The 13,815-nt window shown below is 54.5% G+C and overlaps 1 protein-coding gene across 3 annotated transcripts; it reads left to right on the forward strand.

Moving 5' to 3' along the window:
• The first annotated feature begins 877 nt into the window (after positions 1 to 877).
• Positions 878 to 10,752, forward strand: SERPINA5 (serpin family A member 5). 3 transcript variants are annotated; one of them, XM_072839800.1, is made up of 5 exons: positions 878 to 944; positions 6,459 to 7,091; positions 8,459 to 8,729; positions 9,049 to 9,196; positions 9,730 to 10,752. In XM_072839800.1, exons 2-5 carry the CDS (start codon positions 6,476 to 6,478, stop codon positions 9,916 to 9,918), a joined length of 1,224 nt encoding a protein of 407 aa, XP_072695901.1. In that variant the 5' UTR covers positions 878 to 944; positions 6,459 to 6,475; the 3' UTR covers positions 9,919 to 10,752. The 3 variants fall into 3 exon arrangements, with proteins under 3 accessions (XP_072695901.1, XP_072695903.1, XP_072695902.1); XM_072839802.1 differs by lacking the exon at positions 878 to 944 and adding an exon at positions 1,069 to 1,189; XM_072839801.1 differs by lacking the exon at positions 878 to 944 and adding an exon at positions 4,646 to 5,001.
• The last annotated feature ends 3,063 nt before the right edge of the window (positions 10,753 to 13,815 follow it).

Here is a 13,815-nt window from a genome sequence, read left to right on the forward strand (position 1 = left end):
CCTGTTTGCTGAACACCAAGATCGCTTCCCCTGGGCAACGTCTGGCCCCCTGTCTCCTCTGCCAATTCCCCACCCCAGCTCACCCACATCACCCCTGGGTCTTGGCCACACGCAGGACACCTGACACCAGGGCCCGGGGACCTTGGGAATGAAGCAAGGGTTGAGCCAGCACCCTGCACCAGTATCTTGGAAATGCTCTTGAAATGGCGGGGCTGAGTTCCAGAGCCCCAAGGTCAAGGTCAAAAAGGGCAGTTCAGCTCCAGCTGAGCCTACTGAAAACCCAGATACAGTCCTTTCCTAAGGAAAAAGCCTTGACCTTGAAGTTGGTGACCTGGGCACCAGGCACCATTCTGTCCCTAATTTGATGTCCCGCTCATCTTTCTGAGCCTCAATTCAGTTATTTGCACAGCAAGGGGACTGGATCCAATGGTCCCTGCATCCAGCCATGGTGACAGTCCCTCTGACTTCCTCTAGACTCTCACCATTGAAGGAATCCTGTAAGCTCTGCCTGGGAATCCGGTAGTGTTGGGGGGTGTGGAGACCTCGGGCTCGCACGATCCTGCCCCAGATGTAGAGCCAAGTGGCTGTGGGAGCAGAGGAATCAGCCTGGAGAAAGGAAGGCTTGCCAGAGGGTGTCCCTTTCTCTGTGTCTGGAATGCCAGCAGCAGGTGGCCTCCCTGGGGACCCCGTGCTGTGGAGGCCAACGGGGGTCTGTGTAAGACTGGTGAGTGGGTGGCCCCAGGTCAGAGCTCAGGTGGCTGTGCCTGCAGCCTACCCGTTGGCAAGAAGCCCTCCAGGACAGGACGGGGCAGGGCCAAGGGGGCGGGGGCGGAGTCAGGGCTCTGCCCAGGTCAGTGACAAATGCTCCTTCCAACAGCTTCTGGTTTTCGCTGAGCGTGAGGGACTGGGACCTCCACTGTGTGCACGCTTGACTGTGAGACAGAGTAAGTACAGGCATTGAAGACGGACAGGGGGCCCACGGGCTTGAGGGCATGGGGCTTGATAGGATACTGGGGTTCTGGGATTTGAGAGGCTTCAAAGCTTTGGGGCAGCGCCAGAGTGACCAGGAAAACTTCCCGCGGGGGTGGGGAGAGAGCCAGGGCCTCAGAGGCCGCAGAGTCCACCCTCTGCCCCAGAACTGTGAACTTGGGCACACACTACATCTGGCAGCACCTTGGTGTCCTTTTAGGTAAGATGCGAATTATTACACCTTCCCCACAGTGGCTGTGAAGATTCGGTATGTGGTAGCTCTCGCCCAGGAGGGATTTTGATCCCTGCGGCACATCTGGCAACATCTGGAGACATTTGTAGTGGGCACAGCTGGGGACAGAGTTGCACTGGCGTCTAGTGGGTAGAGGTCAGGGATGCCCCTAAATCGCTGACAAGGCACAGGAGAGCCCCCATGACAAAGAACAGCTCCGAGGTGGAGAAACCCCGAGACAAGGTAGAGGGGACAGAGTCTGGTCCACAGGCGGTGCTCCTCTGTCTGGCTTTCGGCACCTGCCATCTCGGACCTTTAGAAATCAGGAGAAACGACGGAACAGCTCTGTTTCCCTGAGTCAGGGCGGCCCCGGCTGGAGCTGCCACCTACAGGGGTCTCAGGGGCTGCTCGAGCTCCGGATGCTGTGTGGCGATTTGTTAAATAGGCGAAACTTGGACATAAAATAAGTATACTTTTCGGTTTTTCTAAGGAGAGGGGCAGTTGCTGCCCAGCGTCCTTGGTCACGGATCAAGAAGCATGAAGGATAAGGCGGTGGGCAGAGGGGGCCGGGAGGCGATGGGTTCGTTTGTGCTGGTGGTAGTTTCACGGGTGTACATGGCCCAGGGCTTTTTGTATGTCACTCGTATCTCAAGAAATGAGTTTTTAGGAAGGAAAAGGGAAATGGAAGCCGAATAGCAGAGGAGAGTTGTTCCAAGCCACCTGGCAAGTTAGCCCTGGGTGCAGGAGGGCTTCGCGTCCAGCACAGGTTCTAAAGCCTCTGAGCCATAGAGAAGGACTTCATTCATTCATTCATTCATTCATTCATTCTTCCAAAAAGGGGTCTGAGCACCAGCCCTTGGCTGCAAACCTCACAGCAAGAGCCTTTTCGGTTGCTTTTCGGTTGCTCTCTGCTAGGAGCTCGTGCTCTAGTTGGGAACAGAGGCCGGGAGGCAGGAAGGCACCTGCAAATGCACGTGGGACCCGGGCTTCCATCACTGTGGGGGCTCAGGGGCCATCCTAGAGAATAACAATGCACGGGGAGGGGCCGGGCAGGGGCAAGGCATGACAACAGCGAGGAGCAGCAGACAGGTCTCCTTAGGCACACACCTCCCACAGCTGAGCTCCAAGTTGACCTGGTAGGACTTTGGGACCTAGCATTCGGAATAAGTGCAGCAGATTTGGAGTCCATGGATGGTGGGGATTAGTGGGAGGACTTCCTCAGCGCCTGCCCAGGCCCTGCCCTGCCCAGCCCGGCCGGCTCAAGTCACTCTGGCCTGGGGTGCCAGATGCGCTGGATCCATCTGCTCTTCTCCCTCGGACATGCGGGGACCTCTCTGCAGAAACACTGGCATCGGGGGGCCCAGGAGAGGGCCAACGAGGCCAGGCTCCACTCTCCTGATTGAGAGCCCATCCCCCAGGGGCCAGGCTCCCAGGGCCTGGAGCAGACTCGCCCCAGCTCACAGTTGGCACAAAACTCTGTCAAAGCTGTGTCTTTCCGCCGGAGGCCTAGTAATATGATGATGGCACAGTCCGGGTTTGAAACTGGGAAGCCTAAAACCAGCACCCTAATGCCTCCACTCTCTCGGACCCCCTATTTCCTCCTCTGTACAATGAGGGTGAAGATACCAGCTCCGTGTTGCTGTGGAGGAGCATAAATGAGCTTGGGCGAGACCCGGGGATACTCACCAGGACCTAGCTACAGGGGAGAGGGAACAAGGTATCTGTCTCAGAACCGTGAAAGGAAGAACGAGGCAGTGTGTACACCAGTCACAGGAATCTGGATTTTAATCCCGGCTCCATCACTCACTGGCTGAGACAAGCTATATACCATTTTGCTCAGCCTCAGTTTACCCATCCGCAAAATGGTCTCAATGATGTTTCTTCCTTTGATGGGTAGATGCAGTAATATTTGTAGAGTATTGAAGAGGTTGTTAATGAACACTGTTTTGGGTTTCTTTTTTTTTAAGATTTTATTTGTTTATTCACGAGAGACACAGAGAGAGGCAGAGACACGGGCAGAGGGGGAAGCAGGCTCCCTGCGGGGAGCCTGAGCCTGATGCAAGAGTTGATCTCAGGACCCCAGGATCACACCCTGAGCTGAAGGCAGGGGCTCAACCACTGAGCCACCCAGGCGTCCTCAAACACTGGTTTTAGTAAGAGAGAGAGAGTGAGCCCAAGTGGAGAGTTCTAGGTCCCAAACCTGCAGCCCAGGGGAGAGGGCATGAGGCTGGGGCCGCCTCCAAGGAGACCCCGGTATCTGGGGAGACTCGGTGGGTGCTGAGAAAGTGGCTCTGGCCCACCAGACCTCTGGTGCTTGGTGGGGGGCAAAGGGGCAGTGGTGGGGAGAATTGTTTATGAACAAGCTGAGGCCTGCAGAGAGGAAGGAACTGGCTCAAGGCCACCGGGCCAGCTGAAGGCACAGGAGGCCAGAACTCTCTCTCCTGCCTGCGGCAACTGCCTCTGGGCTCCATCCAAGCAGGAACCTCCCTCGGTGTCTGCAACTATTCTCTGAAAGCATTTCTTTTGAGGCAATTATCAGCTCGGTGTTAATCTGTGATAATAAGGGAGCGGAGGTTGAGCTGAAGTGTTTGCTCAGCAGCATCCTGCTACATTGACGGCTCTAACACTTTGCAGGAGGGACCATACTGTGCTGTAAAATTGGCTAGTTTAAAGGACACAGAGATTAAACCACCCACCCACATCCTCTAAAGACTGACACCCAGGGTGCAAACAGAAAGGGGGTGTCAACCTGGGAAGCCCAGACCCTGTGGCTTAATTATCTGCAGATGAGCAGCTATAGTGCTGGCTGCTGAGGCTGGGGATCCAGAGACTGGAGGCGGTGGCACAGAAGGAGGGCCCGGGAGCTGGGGAAGCCAAATGGCCTGGCGGTGTAGAGCACGGGCTGTGAGCATCGGAACTGAGCTTTGCTGGGACGCCTGGGTGGCTCAGCGGTTGAACATCTGCCTTTGGCCTAGAGTGTGGTCCCGGGGTCCCGGGATCGAGTCCCGCATTGGGCTCCCTGCATGGAGCCTGCTTCTCCCTCTGCCTGTGTCTCTGCCCCTCTCTCTGTATCTCTTATGAATAGATAAATAAAATCTTAAAAAAAAAAAAAAAGAACTGAGCTTTGCCGCCATCGGCCAGGGACTCGGCCTGTCTGAGCGTCAGGAGACCCCTCTGAACGGCGCTAATAGCAGAACCCGCCTCTGAAGGTGGGTGTGAGGCCGAGGGAGGGCAGATAGGAGGAGACAGCGCAGCACCCAACAGCAGGCCCGTGACTGCTGAGGCTGCAGTATTTGATTCTGGGTGGCCGGAGCTTCTGCAAACAGAATGTTCTAAATGAGCCTCCTTTGTGAGCTCAGGTGCGATCTAAACGCCAGGGTTGGTGAGCGTTCCCTGCTCAGGTCACTTGATTTTGCTCAAACTCAGGACTGCAGCCGGGTCAGCCTGACTCCCAAGGTCACTGGCCCCTCTCCCCCTGCCCCCCCACAGTGGGGCACTTGTATGCAATGCCCATTGCAGCTGTTTGAGGCCTTTGGGTTTGGGGTTTGTGTGGGTCATGTGACTCTGGCAGGACCCTGAGGCTGGGGACTTGATGACACTGTGTCCTTGGAGGAAGAAGACCCAGCTGGAGGGAGATCTCACCCTCTAGGGCTTTTCTCAGCACACAGGCCACTAGGCCCACACGAGAGCAAGTGTGCAGTGAAAGAATGTACCCCACAGCACAGCTGAGGAACCGGCGACCTCGGTGGGGCTTTGACTGGAAGCTGCCACAGCCACGGCTGACACTTCCACTGCAACAGGTGTGAGCCTTGACCTGTGTCGACTCCTTAAAGCCCCCAGTCAGCACCTGGGACAGGTAGTGGAGTCACCTCCGCTGCACAGATTGGGGTGGGGGGGTGGTCAGTGGCTCAGGGCATGACCGACTTACCCCAAGCCACACTCATGGGAAGTACTGGGGCTGAGCTTTGAACTCAGGAGGCCGGGCTGCCGAGTCTGGGCTGGTCACGGGGGACCATGGACATGGGGGACTTTGGAAGGCCTGGGCCCAGGAAGGTTTTCTGGTTGGAGAGGAAGGGTCTAGGCAGATGGACCAGGAGAGGAGGGAGGAGGCAGGGGCTGAGGACCTCTCAGGGCCCACCTAGGAGGCCTCCTTCTCTGGGGGACAGAAGGAAGAAGACATGTCTTGGCTCAGGGTTGCAGTAACAAAGCAGCACACAAGAGGAAATGGGTCTGGAAGGGCTGATTCCTCCCGAGGCCTGTCGCCTGGACCCGCAGATGCTGGCCCCGTCCCTGTGTCCTCATGTGGACGCCTGTGTGTGTCTGGGTCCTCACCTCTTCTCACAAGGCCTGCCCATACAACCTTGTTTTGACTTCATCACTTCTTTAAAGACCCTTCCTCCCAATACGGTCACATTCTGAGGTGCGAGGTGTTAGGACTTCATTGTAAGAATGTGGGGGACACAGTTCAGCCACCACAGAGTAGGAGGGAAGTCGAGATGCTCACAATCAGAGCGTAGAATTTTCTCATGGGGTTGGGAGTGGGGAGGTGCCTCTGATGAGGAGCAAGGATGGCCCCCGGGTCCTTGCACAGCCCCGCTTCCCGCCCCAGGGGGTGGGTGGGAAGAAGGAGAAAAGAACTAATTGGCATCCACGTGTTCCCCAGCACATCTCTGGAGCCTGGCACCCTGCCGGCCATGGGGGAGATGCTCAATATGTATTTGCTGAGTGAACGAGGATAAATCCAGCAGTGCCGAGGAGCCCGTGGTGGGGGAGTGGTAATTGGTCTGAGTTCACAGAAGGACCACTGGGCCTTGCAAACGCTGCCTCCAGGGATTGAAGTGACAGTCACAGGCCACCTTGGAAGCAGGCTTCTCATTGCCTGGGAACCTCAGAGATGCTGATGAGGCAGAGAGAAGAGAGCCATGCACTCTCACGTCCCACCCCCTGTAGCACGAACCCTGATACGGACGAGAGGATTCTTGCTCTGGTGGCCAGCCCCCACTTCTGCTCTGCGAACTCTGCTTTCTCCTTCCTCTCCCGACCTTTAGGTGCTCACGTCCCCCAAGTCTCTGTCCTCGAGCCTCCACGGCTCTCCTTACCCCGCTCTCCCAACTGCACAGGCTCATTATCTCCCTTAGATGCTGCATGCTGGGTGGTCACAAGCCTGGGACACCGGCCCTACATACCCAGTCCCCTCTCTGAGGAGGTGCCCCCGCTGTGCACCCTCCCTGAGGACACCTCCCCACTGTCCTTTCAGAGCGAGGAGCAGCCACCATGCAGCTCTGCCTCCTTCTGTGCCTGATGCTCTTCAGCTCGCCGGGCACCAGCCTACACCGCCACCGCCCCCGGGAGACGAAGAAGAGGGTCAAGGAGCCGCCTGTGGCCAGCACGGTGGCCCCCGCCAGCAGGGACTTCGCCTTCGACCTCTACAGGGCCTTGGCTACGGCTGCCCCTGATCAGAATATCTTCTTCTCCCCTCTGAGCATCTCCACGACCCTGGCCATGCTGTCCCTGGGGGCTGGATCGTCCACAAAGGTGCAGATCCTAGAAGGCCTGGGCCTCCATCCCCAGGAGGGCTTGGAGGAGGCGCTGCACCGCAGGATCCACCAGCTGCTGTGGGACTTCGCCCAGCCCAGGGAGGACATCCAGCTGAGCCTCGGCAACGCCCTGTTCATCAGCCCCACCGTGCGTCTCCAGGACACCTTCCTCCAGGCCGTGAAGATGCTGTACCTGGCAGACACTTTCCCCACCAACTTTGGGGACCCTGCAGGGGCCCAGAAGCAGATCAACGATTACGTGGCGAAGCAAACCAAAGGCAAGATCGTGGACTTGGCTAAGGACCTGGATAGCACTGAGGCCATGGTGATGGTGAATTACATTTTCTTTAAAGGTAAGACCCCGGTGCTCTGGGCCGAATGCTCTCCTTTCCTCTGCTTTTGTCAAAACGGCCCCCAAGTCCCACACCCATAAAGGAGAGAGAGTAGAGTTAGTCCCTTCTGGTGCCTTGTTGACAGAGTGAGGCCAACAATCAGCAGAGGGTAGGTCAGGCATCTTCCTATGGTATAAGGGGGGGTCAGTGACCCCAGCTGCTGTCCCCCCTCCACCTGCTACCCTGGGAAGAGCTGGCTCTTGTTCATGGCCCTTGGGACCCAACTTCTACCACGAGATTGCCATGGCCACCGTACAGCCACTCAGGAAAGGATTGTGAGTCTTAGAGGGGCCTTGGAGGGCTTCCCCCTGCCCCAACATCCTTGCCCCCATGCCCTCCGAGGGGCTAGGCTCTTCTTTCAGCAGAGAAATCCCTCGACAAGCACCTGGCCTCTGGAGAGTCTCCCCCCGCCCACAACAGCTGATCCCCCAGCTCCATCTCCCTTACGTTTCTGGTGGATACCCCTACTCATCTCCGCTCTCATGTCTGCTTCTCCTTCTCGATGCAGAGCCCCTTTGGTGCCCCCATATGGGGCCTGGCTGAGGATGTGGAGGCAGGAGTAGATAAAGAGGGGGACAGGGAGAGAGGAAAGAGGGAAACAGCTTGTTAACTGCCTCCCCCTTCCTAGGAGCACAGATGGCGAGCATCCAGCTTGGAGTCCGAGTTTTCATGTCTCCCCCCCACCCCCCATGCAGGACTCTCTCTCTCTGACACCAGGCTGCAGGGGACTACTGTGACAGAAGCTATGTGGCGTCCTGGGGTGGGCTCCGTATCTTACATCTACTAAGAAGATGCAGAGAACTATCTGTATCTCGTTGATGCAGAAGAGCTGGAGGGATCAGACACAGCAGGAATCATAAGTGAGGGCTTCTCAGTAGGAAAAGTCCTGTATGTCCAGGAACCTTACAAACTCTCTCCCCCAAACTGAGATCAAAATCCAAAAATGGGAAAAGAGTGAAAAACAGAATAACTCCCCAAGGTGTAGTGTGGCTTTGTCAGCCGTCATTACTGCGGACCTTCTTCTAGAAGATATTTGACCTTGAGTAACCCCAGAGATCAAACAAACAACTTTGGCAGTTAAGGGCCTCCAAAGACATGAAAACCATCCCCTTTGCTTTGCACACGTGGAAGGAAAACCCCATAGAAAGTTCAGGCACGTCCCTGAAGTTATAAAAAGGCTCGCCTTTCTAGTCCAAGGGTTGCGGGATCCCCGCCACTGAGGAGGAGACTGCGCAAGGGGGGATGAGCTCTGTTTGGTGGGTTTACTGTCTCGACACCGTTCATCTGCAGCTCGGACTTTCTAACTCCTTTTCCATTTTGATATTTAGCTAAGTGGGAGACAGGCTTCAACCACAAAAGCACCCGCAAGCAGGACTTCCATGTGACCTCGGAGATGGTGGTTCAGGTGCCCATGATGAAACAGGAAGACCATTATTACTACTACGTGGACCGGAACCTCTCCTGCAGGGTGGTGGGTGTCCCCTACCGAGGGAACGCCACCGCTCTGTTCGTTCTCCCTGGTGAGGGCCAGATGGGACAGCTGGAGAATGGAATGAGTGAGAAAACACTGAAGAAGTGGCTCAAGATGTTCACAAAGAGGTATTCCACAGGCGACGTGAGGCCAGGCTGGCCCTGCGCACTGCCAGGGAGACACAGCAGTGGTGGGAAGGTCTCACCCAGCCCATAGCTGCCTCCCAACCTGGAGGCATCGAGTGAGGGCCCAGCCCCCGGGGCCTGAGCGCCCACTTTCCTAATGGGGCTGTCAGAGTGTGTGGGGACCCATGGGGACAGATCCCATGGTCCAAGTCCAGAGTTGGGTGGGCTCTAGGCAAGGGGTTGGAGGACCATTATGAAACTGAGGGCAGGTAGCTGGCATATGAGTTCAGCCAGCCGATGAAAGTTCCTATTCTCTTTCCAGGCAGCTTGAGCTCTATCTTCCCAAGTTCTCCATTGAGGGCTCCTACCAGCTGGACAAAGTTCTCCCTACGCTGGGCATCAAAGATGTCTTTACCTCCCACGCTGACCTGACTGGCATGACCAACGACACTAATATCCAGGTGTCTGAGGTGAGCTCAGAAGATTTCTGTTCTATTTTGCTCTATTCTATTCTATTCTATTCTAATTTATTCTGCTCCGCTCCTTTCATTCCATTCCACCTTCTAAATTTACTCTCCCTCTTTCTCTCTCTCTCCTCTTTTCCTTCAAGAAACAAAGATATCACTTTGCACCTCATCCTATGTGCAATGGGAAGCCATATCCAGCACCGCGTCTTAGAAGGAGCTCTCAAGAAGCAATCAAAACTAAGACTTAGGTGCTAGCTCCTTCACTCACTAGCTGTGTGACACTTACTTGACCTCTCTGAGCCTCCTTTCTCTCTATAAAATTGGAGGGTCACATCCTTGCTTCAAGATTCCATGAAAATTCAAGGGAAGGCACAGATCCCAGTGCACAGTAGTGGCACGACTACCTGTCATTTGCTACCTGCTTGGTGGCATGGTTGCACAGAGAGTTGGACAGTGATGGCAGAAGCTTCACCGTCTCCAGTGATGGCATCTCCCAGCCCCTGATGGTTTGGTGACATCTGATCTTTCCTTTGCAGATGGTGCACAAGGCTATGGTGGAGGTGGACGAGTCGGGGACTCAAGCGGCTGCAGCCACAGAAGCAATCTTCATGTTCAAGTCGGCCCCAATGAGGCCTCATAAGATCATGTTCAACAGGCCCTTTATGATGCTCATTGTGGAGAATGCCACGAACATCCTCTTCCTTGGCAAAGTGACCCATCCCTGAGGTGGGTGTTTCTCCTGAAAGGCCACAGGCCTCCATAGTGGAAGTCCCTACTGGGAGCTCGTGATTGACACAGGTTTTGTTGACTAATGAAGCATTTACAAGTAATAATAATCATAGTATTGATATACTAACGATGGCTTCTTTTCACACAACTGCAAGATGTGGCCACCTTGAGGAACCTTTGAGAGCACTTGGTCTGGCCCTCACTCTTCATCAGTGGAGTCTAGCATCGAGGCCCAGAGAGGTTGGTTGACTTGCCCAAGGACACACAGCATGTTAGCAGTAGAGAGAGGCCCAGAATCCAGGCCTCTGATGCCCAGCCCAGTGCCACTGAGCTCTGTAGGAGGATTGTTCTGGCAGGCATTTCTACCAAAAAATGTAGTTCTAAGCTGAGGCCTTCTCTTGCCAGCAATACCAGCCATCCATTCATCATGGTTTAGAAAAAAACAAGGAATGGGGCTTCTGTCCCAGCTAACCAGCTGTGGGGCATTGGGGTGATCCTATTCCTCTCTGGACCTCAATTTCCCCCATGCATCCAAGGAAAGATCAGGTGAAAGGTTGACATCATATAAAGAAGCGGGGGTGTTCCCTGCCCATCACCATAGATTTTAACACATTCCAGTGCTCCTTGTCCTAGAAGAAAAGCAAGTGGGCACCAGGGTGGAAAGGGCCCATCACATCATCGAACTATCCTGAGGCTTCATTACAACCTCCTGGCGTGGCTGGGGGCAGGAGAATAGAGACCTGTTGCAAACACTAGAGTATCAGTTGAAGACATTGATGACTAACCACGAATTTTAGCATCAACAAGAGTAATAAAGCATTTTGCAAACACTGAGTGTCATTGTCCTTACGGAGGTAATGCTGGGAACGGTCACATTAATAGGTTACCGTGTACCAGGCCTTGTGCCACGTGTTCACCTGGATGGTTGCCTTTATCTGCTGTGAGGCAGGTAGCGCTATTATCCCCATTTTACAGATAGGGGAGGCAAGGCTTGGAGAGAGCAGGCTACTTCTCCAGTCACACAAGGGTGGAGGCAGGAATTGCCCCAGGGAGTGCAGCCCCCAGACCCACATTTTCAGTCTTGTGCTCTGCTGCAGGGAAGACATGATGGAGAACCAGAAGCCTGGTTCCAGATGCATCACTCCTCTGGGATGCAGGCAAGCTTACTCTCCCTCCTCTTTTATGAAAGCCCCTACAGACACTTCCTCGTCTAGCAAATGAATGGGATCGGACACTTTAAAGAATCAATGAATGAATGAATGAGTCCTTCACTCGAATTGTCCTCTAATTAGCCACCCCTTTAAATCTGAGTGCTTGCCCAGCCCACCCTGCATGGCCCTAGTGTGCTCCCAGGGAGGCTGTACCCACTGCCCTGATCCTAGAGTCTGCACTGTATTGCAAAAGGTCAGAACCTCAAGCCTTGGGCACACCTCAAAGTACTGAGCACCTACTTTGTGCCAGCCTTTGGGGACACTTTACACCTGTCATCTCCTGAATCCCTCGACAACCCCGCAGAGTATGTCCCTGTACCCATTTTACAGAGGGGATGTGAGGGTGTGTGCAGAGGCTGAGGGCAGTGAGAGGCTTAGGCCCTAGGACCCAGATGGCACCTGTGTTGACATATGGTTGGGCAGATGGCTGAGATGGAACCCGGACAGCTTGTCTGCATCTGAGCTTCCAGTTCAGGGACAGCATTTCAGGATTGGGCCTCCTCGTGGGCTCAGACCCACTCCCGTGTGCCTTTCCCTTGCAAAATGTCTCTCCTGCCTTGGCAGATATTTCTCTCACTGTTTGCCCAACCAGTCCAAGGTCAGAGGGAGGCCCTGCCTGTGTGATGTGTGTAAGACCAAGGTCCAGAGTCGTCTGAAGTTCACTGGGCACATGGTCACACAAGAGCTACCATGTATGAGGTCGGGATGGGCTCCAGGGTGGCTGCATGTCACACACTGAAGCTCCCGGCTGGGTGTCATGGCAGGCCTCATCACTCAACTGTCACACGATCCTGGGATGAACGCAATGGTATAGCATGGGGGGGTGGGGGGTGGAGAGAGAGAGAAAGAGGTCAGGAAAACCTTCTTGGAAGAGGTGATATTGAACTGGTCTTGAGTAAATAAGCTTTCACCAGACAGCAGGTTTGGGAACAGGGGAGAGACTCCAGCAGAGAGAAGGGCCGGAGGATGATGTTGAGTAAGCTGCAATGTTTGGAAACCACGGAGACTTCATTCCAGGCCAGGATAGGGTGTGTGAAGGAGAGTAGTGAGGATAAGGTGCCCGCACAACCATCTGGGACGGGGACCTTGAACAAGAAGCTGGTGTTACTCTGTTCTATTTCTTCCTGATTTTAGAATGGCTTGGTCATCCGCATCACACCCTGAGCCCTCCCTGGACCCCTCGCATCCCTCATTCTCACACGGGCACATGAACAGACACCTCCACTCAGCCCTATAGGGGGCACTTGCACCCATGTGCACCTGCTTCTCCAGTGGCCCTTTCTCCAATTGACCTCGTCCATCCTGTCCAGTAAAAAGGCAGCTTAACAACAGAAACTGTGTTATCGCACAGTTCTGGAAGCTGGAGTCTGAGACCCAGGTGTTAGGCTGGTTCCTCCTGAGGCCCTTCTCCTTGGCTGGGCTCACAGGTGGCCTCCTCTCTTTGTGCCCTCAAATGGTCATCTCCTGGCATTCTAACCTCCTCTTCTGTCTCCCAGCCTCCCCATGTCTGATTGGACCAGAGCCCACCCTACGGGCCTCATTTTAACTTAATCACCTCTTTAAAGGCCATGTCTTCTAATACAGCCTCATCCTGAGGTTCTGGGGGTTAGGGCTTCAACAAATGAATTTGGGGGCAGGGGACACAATTTAGTTCAATAGAGTCACCTCCATTTGAATTTCTGCTGCTATTGTCAAGCCTCGTCTTGTTCTTGGGAACCCACTTTCATTTCTCTCTCTGATCATATGGATACTCAGGACCTCCCCTTGTGAACCCACTGCCACCAGAATGGCAGAGGACAATGCTAGGGCTGAGAAGTCCTGCCCCCACCTCTTCTGCGGAGACCCAGGCCAGAAAAACGACCTTGGACTCCAAGAGAAACACTTCACACCCCAATGAGCAGCCATGCCCAGCCCACTCTTGTTTATTTAGCTCTTTTACCCAAAGGCCATTGTTTGGGGGCACCTACAGAGCCTCAGACATGGAAGTCATACAAGGTACAAGTGCAAGCCCAGCAGACATGGACTCTGGCCACAACCAGCTAATCAAGCAGATAAACATGGGGGTACAAACTGTGGTGAAGGTAATTCATTCATCTGCAGATATTTATTGAATGCCCACTGCTTATCTGGAACCGTCCTGGGTATTGGAAATAAATGAAGAAAACCACAAAAATCTCCTGCCCCAGTGGAGCGACATTCTTGCATGGAGAGACAATAAAATTTAAAAAAAAATAACGAGGAATAAAATAGAAAAGTAGAGCATGACATATGCCCATTGGTGACAAGTGCTATGGCACGTGAGCTTGACTTGGCACCTTGTTTCTCCAAACAGAGCCCAAGGAGAGAAGGATGCTAAGTGGCGCCCACTGCCTTGACTAAGTGGTCCAAACCCTAACCCCCCGGGGTGATGGTGTAGGAGATGGGGCCCTTGGGAGGTGATTAGGTCATGAGGGTGGAGACTCCATCAATGGGATTCGTGCCCGTATAAAAGACACTGCAGACAGCTCCCTGGCTCCTTCCCATGGCAGGGCACAACCAGAAGTCCATGACCAGAAAGGGCTCTCATCCCACCACGCTGGCTCTGATCTCGAACTTCCAGCCTCCGGAACGGTGAGAAATACATTTCTGCTGTCCAGGAGGTTCCCGTCTGCGGTGTCCCCAGACACCTGGGAGCTGTCACGG

The sequence above is a fragment of the Canis lupus genome, chromosome 9 (genome assembly GCF_048164855.1).
Source record: "Canis lupus baileyi chromosome 9, mCanLup2.hap1, whole genome shotgun sequence".
Classification (NCBI taxonomy): Eukaryota; Metazoa; Chordata; class Mammalia; order Carnivora; family Canidae; genus Canis; species Canis lupus.

Excerpts from the sequence above, each read along its gene's own strand:
- SERPINA5 (XM_072839800.1), top strand. The coding sequence starts at position 6,476 with ATGCAGCTCTGCCTCCTTCTGTGCCTGATGCTCTTCAGCTCGCCGGGC. Across the intron at positions 7,092-8,458 it reads GAATTACATTTTCTTTAAAG|CTAAGTGGGAGACAGGCTTC; the intron begins GTAAGACCCCGG and ends TTTGATATTTAG. Across the intron at positions 9,197-9,729 it reads CTAATATCCAGGTGTCTGAG|ATGGTGCACAAGGCTATGGT; the intron begins GTGAGCTCAGAA and ends TTTCCTTTGCAG.